The sequence below is a fragment of the Colossoma macropomum genome, unplaced genomic scaffold, assembly GCF_904425465.1.
Source record: "Colossoma macropomum unplaced genomic scaffold, Colossoma_macropomum, whole genome shotgun sequence".
Lineage (NCBI taxonomy): Eukaryota > Metazoa > Chordata > Actinopteri > Characiformes > Serrasalmidae > Colossoma > Colossoma macropomum.
In genome coordinates this window covers 6,751,603-6,767,861 of record NW_023494797.1, presented here as the reverse complement: position 1 = coordinate 6,767,861, position 16,259 = coordinate 6,751,603, and the positions used below count along the sequence as shown (strand labels likewise).

Here is a 16,259-nt window from a genome sequence, read left to right as displayed (position 1 = left end):
GCTCTTAAAATGTGATCTACTCTTCGTACTGCAGCAGTTTAAAGTCCCTGTATATGAGTTTACTGATATTAGGTTTAGGATTTAGTTACAGTAGCTACAGTAATCCAGAAGTCAGGAGAAATACCCCACAAAGAGAGGAATATAAATGTGTGTGTTTAAACTCACACAATATCCTCTACAGGTACAGTGTGTAAGATGAGCTCCGTTGTAACCAGTTTTAGGATTAATTCCTACATCGTGTAGTGCAGTCTGTGGTTTTCCTGCACTGACAGAACTGCACTGGTACTCTCTTTAAAGGGTATTTCAGAAAACCACATTCAGGAATGTGATGCTGTTTTGAACACATGCTGTCAGGCACTAAGGGAACTGTTGTTTCTGAGTTCAGCTATGAGAGTTCATGTTATTTCCCTTGTTTACTTTTATGTTGAAGGTAGAACTTATAGGGTTAATTTCCTGGATAGGAATTAAGGCCAGTTCTAGACTGCACAGTATTATGACTGGTGGTTCTCCACTGAAAGAAAAATAGTCTTGGACTAGGCTTAATCCCTGTCCTGGAAATAAGGACCGGTAAGGTTATTTATTAGTGGCTTGTATGATTATCATTTATAATTTAAGACTTTGTCAGTTGTCAAATGTAAAATTCCTTAAAGTCAAACAACCAGTGGAGCTTTAACCCGCTTGGGGCCACAGGGGGTCGTGGGCCCTATTGGTGTAGTTACACACAGCAATTTTGATTTGTTCTCACAGAGAACAAATCAAAATTGACTAACTTAAAATTTCCACTTAATACATTTTATTGGATAGGCCTGTGTTACGACCTCCTATGTCTAGGGGAACACTTAAGGTCGTACATAAAAAAAGACAAACCAACGCCATCCAACGGCCAGACCAAGACACCACCAACTACAAATAATTGATCACTTATCAGCATTTATTTCTTTTAACTTGAACAAGTTAAAGGCAACATCTTATAGAAGTTAGTAAGTCTAGGTTTAAGCTGATCAACTGCAAATGAGCTTACACAAAGATACACTTCAGGGGGCGAGATAAAGCCAAAACAAACTAGAAACAAACAGATAACTAAACTAATCTAACTCAAAACAAAATTACAATTATAAGACTACCTCCCTGTCCCAAACCAGGAGAAAACAATATACAAAACATAAGGCACTCATCCCCTTACTTAGAAAAGGAAAGCTTTACGGGTATTTAAGCAAACTCAGACAACAATAAACACAAGTTCACAAAAAGTTCAGGTGCTTGGTCTGGTCAGGTGGAGGCTGATGGCACAGGTGCGACCATTGGAACAGCCCTCTCCTCCTCCTGCAGTGCCGCAACGGCCCTTAAGTAACTGGAGCGCCCCCTGCTGTATACAATCAGACCCTCCAGACACCAATCCTAGAGGGAAAGTGATTACAAAAAAAAACAACAAAAAAAACCACCATACACCCCCAGGATCGTAACACCTGTTATGAGGCTGAGTAGGAGATGTATATGAATCTCTTTAAAAGAAATAAATACAGCCAATCAGAGGCTCAGAAGTAGTCTGGTTCCGCTCTTCAACCAGCCAAAGATTGTTCACTCATAACGTTAGCTTACTTATCTTTCATTCTAGCTTTATTATTAGACTCCTGAGTGACCTGTAGTGAGGGCAGCTGAATGAGTAACTTCTATAACTTAAAACATCAAACTTAATGCACTGAAAAAGTGGCACATTTAATTGACTTCATTCAAATGTGTATAAAATTCATTAATTCATAAAATGAGTAAACTCAGTTTACTTTTAACAATAACTGTTTTGAGTCATTTTAACAGTTTTTATGTTGTGTGAAAGTTCTGGCTGCGTCTCTGGTGATAAGAACCAGCAGAATTAAGTATGAATGCAAAACTGTATTTACAATCAGCTCTAGCTTGAGTTTCATCTCAATATCTGTAGATTGTAGGTTGTGGGTTGGAGTTTTTTGTATACAAAGTGACAATTTAATTTGAATTAATTAATTCATTAACAGAGCAGCCTCTTCTTTGATCATTTTCACATTTAAAACTAAACGCTTGCTTGACTTGACTGCAGAACACCTCTTTACTTTCATGCTATTTTTGTGAGATTTGTTTTTCTCTGGATGGTATTTGGAACTACACATCAATAAAGTGGAAACCTTATTGCCAACTGCACTGCAATGTAATGATATCTTAGATGGTTTTTAGAGCATTGCTGAACAGTTGATATGATATTCCAGGTGGCTGCTAGAGTGCTACTCTGCGGATGCTATGGTATTTTAGCTGCTTGCATTGTACAGTGCATTTCTAGAGGGTTTCGGGTGGTTGCTAGGGTGTTACTAGGTGATTCTTACATCATGCCATGTGGTTGCTAAGGTGTTGTGAGGTGTTTGTTAGGGTGTTGCTAATTAGTTCATACACTCATATGCAAGCAGTAAAAAGTTTTGAGCACATAATAATAGTAATAAGAAGCAAAAAATGAAGGTTGTTGTTAGGTGTTTGCTATGGTATATTAAGTGGTTGCTAGGGTACTACTAGGATTCAGTTGATTGCTAAGGTGTTACTAGTGGGTGCTAAGATGTTGCTAGGTGTTTGTTAGGGTGTTGCTAAATAGTTCTTACATTTATATGTGAGCTGTGAAAGTTTTAAGCATGTAATGATAGTAATAAAATAGTAATAAAAACTAAGACCTGGACGTTATTCTTGCATATTCTTGTGAGTAAAATACAATGTCAAACACTGCAATGCTTCAGTGTTTATTCTCTGATAGTTAGTCTCCTCTGTTCTGAAGGATGTGGTGGACTGAACTGTGAACTGCCCTTAAAGGGGAATTCCACCTTATTTTGAAAATTTCTACATGATTCAATCACTGAGATGTAAACACAATAATTGATAGTGTTTTGATGTTGAATAGTTTACTGTGGAGAAGCTTCCTCACTCAAATTTAGTTTACAGTGGTGGTGACAGGAACCAGAGAACACAATATCTACAATACAAATATAGACGTTTTATTACTCTAGATGATTATGCAATACCAATGATATTTGTTCTGATATTCCAGTAGTTATTGGTGGTGTTATCGGTGGTGATCTAGGACCAGCTTTCTACGTAAGCACAAAAGAAATGTCAATAAAGCAGAAAAATGTAATGGTTCTATAAATACAAACAACCTAATCTGCGTTAAGCCTTCACCTCCTTTGCATTCCCAGCCAAAACGGCTAAAAGGCTAAAGTGATCCAACTGAAAGTTCTGATTGCACAATCTAACCCACATATATTAATCTTAACAGAGACATGGCTTAGGCACCCCATAACTAGAGTGAAAAATTTAAAACTTTAAAATTAAACAACGGCCTGATTTGCCTCAATGGTTATAAATAAAATCTGTATTCTCTTGACGTTTGTGCCATTTGTGTGAGACTATTTTGCTCTGAATCGTATTTGGAACTAGACGTCAGCAAGGCATTGTGTGTAAAACTCAATGCCAAAAACTGCAATGCAGTGCACTGGTATGTTAGGTTGTTGCTTGAGTGTTGCCAAGCAGGTGATATGGTATTTCAAGAGTGATACAATGTGGTTGCCATAGTATTTCAGCTACTTGCAAAAGCATTGCAAGATTGTTGTTAGGTGTTAACTATGGTATATTAGGTGGTTCCTGGGACATTACTAGGACATAGCTAGAGTGTTTTAGGTAGTTGCTAGGGTGTTGCTAGGTGGTTCCTACATCATCCCAATTGGTTGCTGGATGTTTCTAAGCAGTTCACATAATCATATGTGGGCTATAAAGAGTTGTGAATCTTGAGCATATAATAATTATAACAATAATAATAAGAATAAAAAGAGCTGGGTGTTAGCAAGATCTTTTGAGTAAAACACAATGGCAAGAACTGCAATGCTTCAGTGTTTATTTTCTGATAGTTAGTCTCCTCTGTTCTGAAGGATGTGGTGGACTGAACTGTGAAGTGCCCCTAACTGCCCTCCTCTAAAAATGTCATAACCTGGAACATAAACCAAAAACATGCATTAGGTAGAGAAGCACTTCTGAAGCCCTTCTAAATTTTAATAACGCATGTATATATCACATAATCTCTTTTGTTTGTCTTATAAAAACACCAGATATTTGAGCTTTACTGCTTCCTCTATTGGCATTCATTTCCTCTCCTCCCTGGCTAACCTGATCCTAGGTTGGCATGTTGCATCGTAACCAATCATGCTGCTGTATCTGCTGCAAATTAGGCCTCCCGGTTGGGCTACGCTGCAGGCACCACCCAATTAGATTGCAGCATTCTGTACAGAGTGACAGGATTGGATGGGAGAGAGATGCTTAACCTCTAAATCAATATTCTTTTTACTTCGTCTTTTCTTCTCTGTATTTTAAAAGCACCACCATGTAACGGATGTGATGTAGCTACAACATGCAAACTATTATAAACATATTTACACTATATAATATATAAAGGATTACACACTATTATAAACATATACATTTAAGGAAATCTGGCCAGTACTGCTAATTCTTCAGCTTTTACTCTGCATATTCATCTCCAAATACAGATTTTGTTTTCAGTCTTTGTTCCTCTAGACTCAGTTACAAGGTTAAAGGTATGAACCACTGTCATTTCCACACTTGTTTACCAGGATGCTCTCATTTATCTCACCATCAGAGAGGCCATCTCTGAAGTGCAGAGCCCCACCAGTGATATCATCATCATCAGCAAAGGGAAGGTACCCGCAAACCATCCTGAACATTAGGACACCAAGGGACCAAACTGTTGCTGGACCAGCATGATACCTTTCTTCTAGAAGGAACTCAGGAGGGCAGTATTCATCCGTGCCTGAGAAAATGAAAGAGGGAGAGAAATAAGCAGAGCTGAGCACAAGCATTAATTTCCATACTAACACTGAACAGCTCAGTTGCGTGTTTTACCTTCAAAAATGTTATAGCCATATTTCTTGATGAAATCGCCGCAGCCAAAGTCAATCAGCTTGACCTCCAAAGTATCCTGGTTGATCAATAAGTTTTCTGGTTTGATGTCCCGGTGCAGCACACCTCGCTTGCTGCACTGAAACGCTGCCATCACAGACTGCCACATTAAATCTCGTGCCATGTCTTCAGTGACATAACCTCCACAGTCCTGAAGGAAGCTGTCCAAGCTCTTGCAAGGGTCAGGGCGCTCCAGGATTAATATGTAGCGGTCAGGCTCATCAAACCACTCGATGAGCTGGATGACGGTCTTGCAGATGGGTGGCTGGCTCATGATCTGCAGCAGAGCCACCTCCACAGGTACAACCTTTAGCTCATTAGGCTGCAGGAAAAAAGGTAGTTAGACAGTGAGGAATTATCAGTGAAGAACATAAGGATGGAATTGTGGTGGTTTGGGATCATTATGCATTAGTATTAGCATTTATTCCAGTCAAGATTTGAAAGTAAAAAGGGTTCAGAAGCTGCAAGTGCACTTACACTTTGGACATATCGGTCATCATGCAATTTTCTGACAAATTTTATGGCCACCTACACACAATCACAAGAAATATAATAAAACTACAAGCACTGACAAGGCAAGAAAAGACATGATGATACTAAAATAGAATTTGGAGAGTGAAAGAGCTCCAAACCTGTAGGCCATCAGATACACGTTGTCCTTTAAAGACAGATCCAAAGCCTCCTTCGCCTAGTTTTTCTCCAACAATATAGCGAGAGGCAAAGCTGTCTATGAAACACAGTGTTACAAATGAACAACAGCCATCTTTAGATAATCTAGCATGAGTTTACTAATCATTTACTGGTTATGAGAGAAGCAGTGAGAACTAGTTTCTGATATCACACCAGGCCACTGTAAATATGAATCATTTGGATAATTATAGTGCACTTAGAATAAAATGAAATGTAGCTGATTTAGGTAATCTGGGAAATGAACTGACCAGGCTTGGTGGCTTTCCTCTGTCTTATAGTCCTCCTCATGGGCTGCTCCACTGCCCCCTTCCTCTTCTTCCTCGCTGGGGCTTCAGTGTTGAGCACCTCCAGCACTACAACAGGTTCTTTCTTAGCAGAGCCGTTGTTTGTTCCCTGCAGGACAGTCTGACTACAGCCCTCCTCTGACCTTTTTCTCTTTCCAACTGCATACAGGATCATCATTTGAATATTAAAAATAATTTCATACAATATAACCTGAATATATCTACGGTAATTATAATACTAGAAAGATACACTGCTTTATATGCTATTATATGCTATGTTTCATGGTGATGTGTACAGGCACTTGTACTGTACTAGTTATCATAAAAGTCTCTGATTAGGGCCTTTTTTTAATCTCAAATTCAAAACCTAAAATCTGATGGAATCTAGACCTTAATCTTAATAGAACACAGCAAACTGACACAGCATTAATGTACACAATTAAACTCAGACTGTGTGGAACAACCTTTGGGTTCAGAGCGCTGTTCCATCATCTGCTGTATGAGCTGAAAACTGCCAGCAGTTTCACTTTATTCTGAAAGATTTAACTATAAATTATACAAACTAACTTTAGACGTGTGAAATGTTTTTTTTCCCGTCGACTGACTGGAAATGGAAAAATTCCTCTCGCAGAAAGTGTATTCGTCATCCGTTATGACGTCATAATGAGGGGGTTCTGATTGGCGCGTGTTGCCATGGCGCTGTTTAGAATTTTCGTCATGTGAACTGAATTTGTGTGTATTTAAAACTGTCTAACCCAGTTTCTAAAGAAAAATACACGAAACTGACTCAAATGAATGATGCAGTGAGAAGCCGTTCATCTCGTTTGTGAATGTATTTGAGAGTTAAAGCCACGCCCCCTTATTGTAGCAAAAAGTGATTCCGTTACTCATTACACAAGTTCGCTTCTCTCTGTAATTCCTATTTGTGGTCAGTAGATGGCGGAATGTATCTGATAGAAACAGTGTCTAGAAAAACGGCTGCACAGCTCAGCTGTACAAGAACTGAGGCTGTTTCAGCTCCTCACATCTAAATGACTGAACTAAATGATTATCATCTCATGGCTTGGAGACCACCCTGCTAAAAAACACAGAAACCATTAGGTGTTTCTGTTGGTTCCTGATGGTTTTTGTAATGTGTTTTGGCTTCTTAATGGGTTGATATTACAGTGTAAAGGATCCTAATGATTTAACAGGTGATCAGTGGCTGATTCTAAATGCATCTGATGGTTTCCTGATGTGATGTAAAGGTGTTCTACAGAAAACTAGTGGTCTCTGTTGAAAAGCATTAAGCAAATTCCCATTGGATAGCAAAACCATTAGGTTTTAATGCTAATTTATTCTAATGGTCTATATACAGCAGTGAGAGAAAGGCCATGAATACTTTACTATTATATGGATTTTTGTATGAATGGCTCTTAAAATGTGATCTACTCTTTGTACTGCAGCAGTTTGATGTCCCTGTATATGAGTTTACTGATATTAGGTTTAGGATTTAGTTACACTAGCTACAGCAATCCAGCTGTGAGAGTTCATGTTATTTACCTTGTTTAGATTAAGACCAGTTCTAGACTGCACAGTATTATGACTGGTGATTCTCCACTGAAAGAAAAATAGTGTCTTGGACTAGGCTTAATCCCTATCCTGGAAATAAGGACCATATTTACTAGACCAAGTTTATTTACTAGTGGCTTGTTTGATTATGATTCATCATTAAGACTCAGTTGTCAAATGTCAAATTCATTGAAGTCAAACAACCAGGGGAGCTTTAACCTGCTTAGGGCTCTTGGGGCTACAGGTGGTCGTGGGCTCTATGGGTGTAGTTACACACAGCATTCAAAAACTCAAAACCTTTGTTTTTAATGAAAGCCATCAACTTCCAGTACCGCCATTCATCATCTTTCCGTTACTATACAAACTAAAACAAAGCTAATGTCAGCTTCTTATCCACCAGGTTCTTTTTCTAATAAATCCATTCCAATTTAAATGGTGCTGCTGTTGCATTCTGGCTCCTGTAACTGCTGCCCTATTTAAAGTGGAACAGACATTTCAAATAAGAAGCTGGCAAATACAACGCCAGTTTTGGCCTCAACAAACTTCAATCCAGAACAGCCAAAGACGGTTTAAAATTTGCATTGAACTTACGGTGAATTTCAACATGATATCATATGCACAAGCTGTGCTCCACCCAGTCTGTAATGCGACGCTTCTCCAGTGGTATGTGGCACAGTTTACCCAGTAAAATCATCCATGTCACCAAAAGAAGCCAAGGACAAGCTGTAGTCGACCGTCTGATTTAGAGGCCTAGGCAGAAATCAGTTTTTGGGTAGGCCTGGAAAAGTCAGTAAGCCAACTTCGTAGACAAAACTTTCAAAGCCGCAGACCCCAAAAAGACAACATGACAGATAAAGTCAGACAAAAACCAACACAGCAAACTTAAAAACCTCTAATCATTTTAGTAAAGCACACTGCCATAGCAGGCATGAAAAATGTTTATAGTCCATTCATGTCACACCTTTGCTTTGACATTTTCACAAAGCCTGTTTCAACCTTTCTAGTAAAAGAGCATTGTAAGTACCAAATTCACAGAAAACTGACAATGCTGACCAGATCAGAGTACTCTACGGGATGGAATCTTACTTTAACACTTATCCAGTTAACCAATGTTAACTATGATGTAGACCTTATGGCTCAGCTCCCTCTTCACCACTATAGTCCGGTACAGCAACCACATTACTATTGCTGCCTGTCCCAGCTCCAAACTGTTCCAGTGTGTGCTGGAGGCAACCATGCCATGGAGCTAAAAGGACAACATCATCTGCAAAAAGCAGAGACGTCACCTTCCGGCCTTCACACATAACATCCTCCTGACCTCGGCTACACTTTGTCACCATGTCCATGAATATCACATTTACACATTTTTTCAACATTTTGCAGACATGTATTGAAGTTGTGTCTAGATGGCACTGATATAGACAAATGCTTATTTTGTCACTGCTACAAGAACCAAAAGTTTTGGATGTGTACCTTATTTCTACAATTTGCACAGCTTGCACAATCTCCCAAATTATTATTATTATTATTATTATTATTATTAGAGTATTAACATTTTTAACACGTTGTATGTGACAGGACCCATCTCATGCAATTAGAAAGGCAAATTAATAGCAATAATATAGTGCAAGTGTAGCTATGCCTATTCTTCATACATATTTTTAAAACTTGCTTACATTTATAGGATACTCCAAACTGTTTTTTTTTGTTCCGTTCCAGTTTCCTACTATAGCAGAACTCTGTACAGTCAGTAATGCAGAGTGAATTGGATAATATGTGCCATGTTAGGCTTGTATGCACATCCATTAGATCAGGGGTTCTCAATTCTTAACCTTTTCCAACCCACAGCTCACTTGTGTATAGCTAAAATCATAGCAGCTCAGAGAAAAACTAAAATCAACTTTTTAAAATACTTAAAAAATATAATAATAATAATAAAAAAACATTATTTTTCTTTTCTTACACACTCTAAGCAAAAAAGGTACAAAACTGTCACTGGGGTGGCACCCTCAATGGCACATCTCAGTACCTTTAGACAAGGAACATAATTGTACCATAATCCACTGGAGTTGTATTGACTCCACACACCCCATCTAGTCTTCAGGCTTTTTATTTGATTGTTCTCATTTAAAACATTTGGTTATGAAAAGGTACAAATACATACCTTTCACCTGGGAAAAACTTATTTAAGGTGCACAATTGGACCCTAAAACCACTGTTGTACCTTTGAAGGTACACTTACATTGTTTGTACCTTGATGAACGAAAATGTACCTGCACAGTACCTTTATTTCTAACAGTGCAGTTTTTTACGATTGCTTAGGCATGTTTTTGAAAACAGGGCTGATTTTGTCCAAACACTACACACAATTTACAGTCACACACGCAAGCAGCAGAACACCTCAGTTTGTATGCAAAATGAAACACTTCATTCAAAACTATACAATAATTTATAAAAACCCAATTTTGTCACCGTATGGTGCACACAGAGTTCATACAATCTGATTCTGTTTGAATCAGTTGCGCACAGCCGTGCTCAATCTAAAACACTCTTAACATTGTTAGAGTTATTGAGGTATTGTTAGAGTAAAATGAATGAATAACCAAACACAACACACAAGACCAGCAATACATAAACTGAGACTGTTGGGCACCTTTGAAAACGTGGTGATGGCTGATACTTTCTAAACAATACTATCATATTCAGAATAATTTTAGAATGCATATGGATATAGTACATAGGGAAAACATGGAATTGTTAAGCTAATCACTCTGGTTTTTGCTGTCAGTTGTTAGCAGCTTTCTTCCTGTAATCTTTATGGAAAATTCACTTATCATTTAAATGAAGATAACAAATTCTTAACATTTTTTTCTTTCTCACCGCCTGCTTCAGTCTACTACTCCCACAATCCCCTGAGAAGAAGTCCAGTACAACACTGATGCTAAACTTGTCACTTGCAAACATTTCCACTACTGATGAAATCATTAGTTTGAGCATCACTCAAAAGAGTTCAGTAACACTAAGATTAGTAATTGATTATCACATTGATTTATCAGTCTACTCAGGCTTTAGCAGAGCTCACAAATGCTGAGATTAATAAATGATCATCACATTGATTTATCGGTCTACTCAGGCTTTAGCAGAGCTCAGTAACACTGAGATTAATAAATGATCATCACATTGATTTATCAGTCTACTCAGGCTTTAGCAGAGCTCAGCAACACTGAGATTAATAAATGATCATCACATTGATTTATCGGTCTACTCAGGCTTTAGCAGAGCTCAGTAACACTGAGATTAATAAATGATCATCACTTTGATTTATCAGTCTACTCAGGCTTTAGCAGAACTCAGTAACACTGAGATTATTAAATGATCATCACATTGATTTATTGGTCTACTCAGGCTTTAGCAGAGCTCACCAACACTGAGATTAATAAATGATCATCACATTGATTTATCGGTCTACTCAGGCTTTAGCAGAGCTCAGTAACACTGAGATTAATAAATGATCATCACATTGATTTATCAGTCTACTCAGGCTTTAGCAGAGCTCACCAACACTGAGGTTAATAACTGATCATCACAGTCTACTCAGGCTTTAGCAGAGCTCAGCAGCACTGAGATTAACAACTGAACTGAAGTTTTGAGGGTTTTTGTGATTCATTTGAAATAGCCAAACATCACTCCATTCACTGGGCTTTTGGATTAGCATCATCACAATAAACACTAATAATCTCTCATGATATCTATCTTTTTTGTCATTGGTTTAGCAATTGGAGTTTAACCATGCAGGTTGCTGATGATCGGCCAAAAAAACGCTCCACGATCCACTCAAATCAAACGCATTTCTTCTTATTCTTTTATAGCTCATATATTGTTTTTAACAGCAGTTTATGCTCAGTGTCTGTAAAGAGTCAGTCATTGAAACAGTCGTTATGCTGACTGTACGGCGCCAACGTGCCTCTAGCAGATAAGGAAAGCAGAGGTGTAAGTAACGAATTACATTTACTCTCGTTACTGTAACTGAGTACAGTTTTCCCTGTAAAGGTACTTTTTGGAGTATTAAATCATAGTACTTTTACTCTTTAATTTTGAATGAAATACTTTTACTTCGCTGCTTTAATTTTCATAACAGAGTAAAAATAAATTATGATCGTATTATTAAACCGATAATAACCAAGCGCGGTTAAAATTCACCAATCAAAAACCAGCAGCTCCGGCAGGAAAAACACTACAGAGATGTCCAGTTCAGTGAGGGACAGAGGAGAAGTAAACCAGCACGAGGAACAGACCACATGCAAACGGTCATCTGTATTCATTTTCACACGAACTAAAGAAAACGGCGTAATTATCAGCGGCCAAACACGAAACCTGCTGAGATCCGCTCTCACAACTTGACTCCAGCCTGAGGGAGCGTTAGCCGAGCTAGCTGACCCGAGATAAACAGGTACCGTGTTTACGGGTTTCTTCTTTCTTTTATAACGATTCTGTTCATTACACTTAAAATCTGTTGAGTATATTTTATTACAAGTGCCTTTCAGGTACTTTAGTTAACAGGTTTAGTTAACAACCCACAGCCTACAGTCTACACGTTTCTACAGCCTAGTTTAGCTGCTGTTTTGGAGATTAACGGTCGTTTACGGCTACAAGGAATCTAGTTTAATACAGGTTCTTCATCAACTCAGGACAGTGATTCTGTCGTGCTGTCGTTGACTGGCCTGATCTGATCCCTCCCCACCTCCCCACCTCCCCGCCCTCTCTCTCTCTCTCTTTCCCTCTGTCTCTCTCTTCCTCCCTCCTCTTTCTGTCTCTCTGTCTCTCTCTCTCCCTCTCTCTGTCTCTCTTCCTTCCTCCCTCTCTCTCTCTCTCTCTCTCTCTCTCTCTCTCTCTCTCCCCCCCTCTCTACCTTGGTATTTGTCTTTAACTGTGTAGCTGTTTAACTGTGAAATGCAGTAATAATGTCTGGTTCTGTATGAAGTGATTAGCATGATTACTGGTGAAATATATTTCAGTAAAAAGCTGGGTAAGTTGTTGATGTTGCTGCTGATTTTAATGGTAGAACAGATGTCAGTGAAAATGCACAGTTTGAATGCTGTGAATATGTTGACTGTCTGTAGAGGGTCACATCTATTAACGTAAGATAGAGTCCAGGGAGCTGATGGGCAGCAGGACTCACTAAAATTACATTATTAATTAAGCAATTTACTCATAATTTTGTTTAGTAATAATAATAATAATAATAATAATAATAATAAAGTTTTTTTTTCTTAAAGTTAATTAATCAGTAACAACCTCTGCACAGTCTTTCAGGGATTCTAAAATACTTTATTGGAAACAGATAAACTAGAACGTCTCATAAAATCATCTAACTCTCAGAACTTTAGCTTTAGTGTTTTTCTGTACAGATTATTTCCAGTGATGTAGCCAAGTCAGCTCAGAAATATGTTCAGGTTGTGACAGCGGAAATACGAAAAAGTAACTAAGTAACTCGGTACTTAAGTAGTTTTTTAATGAACTACTCATTTATTCTTACTTGAGTAATTTTATTTACTAATACTTTTACTTGTACTTGAGTAAATTATCACTACAGTAACAGTACTTTTCAGTACTCTTTACACCCCTGGTAGTGTGACAGAGCAGGTCAAGTCACAGGCAAAGACACCATGACTGGAGGATTCATTTAGAGAAAAACCAGATATAAACCCTACTAACCTTGTGCTATACAAGCTTTTTTGACTTCAGGTGGTGAAGTATTCAGTTAGGACACTTTATTCAGTGACTCAAGTGTCCTCCAGTTAAGGCAGGATGACAATATTTGCTGTGTTGATGAAAAACCCAACCAAAATTATTCTAAATGGACATAACTCATCTTCAGGGTAATGAACACGAGAGCCTGAAGCAGACAAAGTAATTTCATTCCACATAGCTAAATTTAACATCAACTCTCTTTCAGTTACTTTTAGCAATACTTGTGTTGATGTAATAGATTTTATTTATGTAGAAATAATGTATTTATTTGAATCAAGTAAATTCACTTTTTTTAGAATGTAACTGCTCTCACGTCCCCAAAACCAGCATAAAAAGAATCACACTTTTAATGTCTTTAAAGATAAATCTGAATTGGTTAAAATAATAATATTTTATATGCTAATTTATTATCAACCATAAAGTTTCAGGGCAGTACATTTTTCCATCAGGTCAGACAGGCAGACAGGCAGAATGAACACTGTAAGTAGTGACTGACACCATAAACAGTGACAAAAGTCACTGACTCACTTTTAATATTCATGTAAAACATTTGACAGATGGTGATGCTCTGAGTCACTGGGGTGGGCTAAGCTAATTCTGATATTCCGATTTGCTATTCATTGATTTTCCGTCGTTACTGACAGTTGTCGTAGCCAGAAACTTTCATTTGGATGAACTCTTGGACATCTGTAGCATTCTTTTCCAGCTGCTCTCTCTCATCCCGCTGCTCCTGTATCTTCTGCTCGTTCTCCTGGACCTTCCTCTCCAGCTCTACAACAACACAACAAACAGAGTGGACACAATGATGTTTCAGCTTTTTGGAGAAAAAGGGTCACCCCAAAACATTAGCGGCACCAAGAGGGCACAAGGATCCCATAGCAACCCCAGAAATTACACAGATTTTGTGTATTATTTACAAAATCACCACAAAAATAAATGAACTATACTCAAAATGGATTCAATAGCCTAAAATATATAATTCAGTTAGCTCATTAACTTACATTGTTGCATACATCATAATGATTAACCTATTAGTTTAGTTTTAGATGAGTACTGAATAGTGAGTTTGTATTTTATGCGACACATATTTTTGCAAGCTAGCCGATGCCTGTGCATACATACATACATAGACATGTGTACTTGATCCCTGAGGGGAAATTTGAGTACATTGTCTGGGATCAACTAAACCAATGATTCCTTAAAAGCTTTTACTTGTCTTTTCTGTGGCTGGTGTAAAGTATGATATCAGTAACTGTTATTTTACTTGTTTTTTCTAAGTGATTGTCAGTTTGTACTTCATCATTAGTACATTATCTGCAGTTAGGCTGGATCCCCCTCCATAATCTGCTTCATATGAATGTGATCTGTACATTAGCACCTGCTACAGAGCACAGCTACCCCAAAAGTACCCATTACAAATATTGCTGGTGCCATTACAGATATTAACACATACTCTTAAGCGTTTCCATGTCCTTGTTGGCCTTCTTTAGAAACGCCTCTGCCTCTTTCTTCATGTCTGTCACTCTGCGTGATGTTGCCTGCTTCAGCACCTCCACAGTTTCTGACATTTCCTGATACAAAGATACGCACAGACAAAATGTAAAATCATCTACCTAATTTAGCTCAGTGGAACAGAGATAAAAGATGTGCACAACAGGCAAACCTTGCTTAATTCAAAGGCAGCCTGAGTGGCATTATCTGCCAGGGCCTTGGCTTGGTGTTCTGCGCCTGCTGCCTGTTTTGCTCTGTCTTATTCTTTAGGATAAATTTGTAGATTTGTAAGCTTGTCCTCCACCTGGCTCCAATGTTCAGGACGGAACATAAGAGAAAAGGACGATTGTGATAGCAAATAACATTGACAAAACCATTACAATATTCTTTTGAAATATTGGGTACAGAGTGTTCTGGCTGCAAAGTTTCCCAACAAAAGATTCTATAATAAATTACATGTTTTGCTGATTTTGTAAGTGAAAGTAAAAACACATCCTCTACAGAGAACACGCTTCTGCACATTTTAATGCACAATTTCTGTTTAATTGTTGAATTTATCATACTGCAAAAAACAGAACATAAAAAGTGAGATGCAAAAAAGTTAAGGTACGTTTCATATACATTTTTTCCAACATGTTAAACTCAGCAAATAAACAGAAATTGTGCACTAAAATAAAAAAATGCAATGCTAAGTTTGTTCTCTATAGAGGCTGTGTTAACTTATGTTCTCTGCTTAAACTTTTGCATACAACTGTATTTCAGCTGCCATCACTATAAGGCCTGTACTGTTTCCTTATGCTTGCAGCGCCCCCTGGTGACAGAAGCCCCTGGTTACAGACTCTAATTCAAATCGACAATCAGATTGCAAGACTGATAATTCCACTACTCAGTCAGAGAGTGCTATGTAACATAAAAGACATTAATTATGAAAGTCTGCCCAGCAGTTTAGGGCAGTTACTTTTACTTATATAAGACCAGAATCATATCAGCAATGCTGCTGATATACCAATAAGAGTTACTGCTCTAGACCAAGGGTGCCCAAACTTATTGTCTTGGAAGAGCAAAACAAAACAATATACAAATAAAAAACATTCAAACTGAGTTTTTAAAAATGTATAACAATTTAATTTGTTACTGAATTACTTAAAAAATACAATTTTAAAAAGGAAAGTAAGATTTCAGTAAATTAAGAAGGGTATAAAAATAAGTCTGTTCTCTCACTGGGTGAGGGGCTGGAGTTCTGTGCTCTAGATCCCAAATCCTGCATTCTCCTATCATTGTAAGTCACTCTGGATAAGAGTGTTTGCTAAATATGTAAATGTAAAGGACACTGAAGTCAGCATTTGACAAGAGCAACTGGAGCAGCCCTGCTACTAGAGATGGAACCACAGTTTGCACACAGTGATTCTGAATGAAATTGACTTTTGACTTATTACTTTGTCTAATAAATAATTACTCTCTCAATCTGAATGCATAGATATCTCTATTTAAATATACATCCAGCATAAATAT

General features: G+C 37.8%; 1 protein-coding gene across 1 annotated transcript; it reads right to left on the bottom strand.

Annotated features, from left to right (window-relative positions):
* Positions 1–4,176: 4,176 nt before the first annotated feature.
* On the bottom strand, positions 4,177–14,824 carry LOC118817312 (serine/threonine-protein kinase pim-1-like). The gene is made up of 8 exons (XM_036583878.1): positions 14,710–14,824; positions 13,899–14,027; positions 5,919–6,113; positions 5,613–5,707; positions 5,458–5,508; positions 4,924–5,302; positions 4,655–4,831; positions 4,177–4,283 (listed from the first exon to the last, which is right to left on the bottom strand). The coding sequence occupies exons 1-8, from the start codon at positions 14,822–14,824 to the stop codon at positions 4,177–4,179; spliced, it is 1,248 nt and encodes a 415-aa protein (XP_036439771.1).
* Between the last annotated feature and the right edge of the window lie 1,435 nt (positions 14,825–16,259).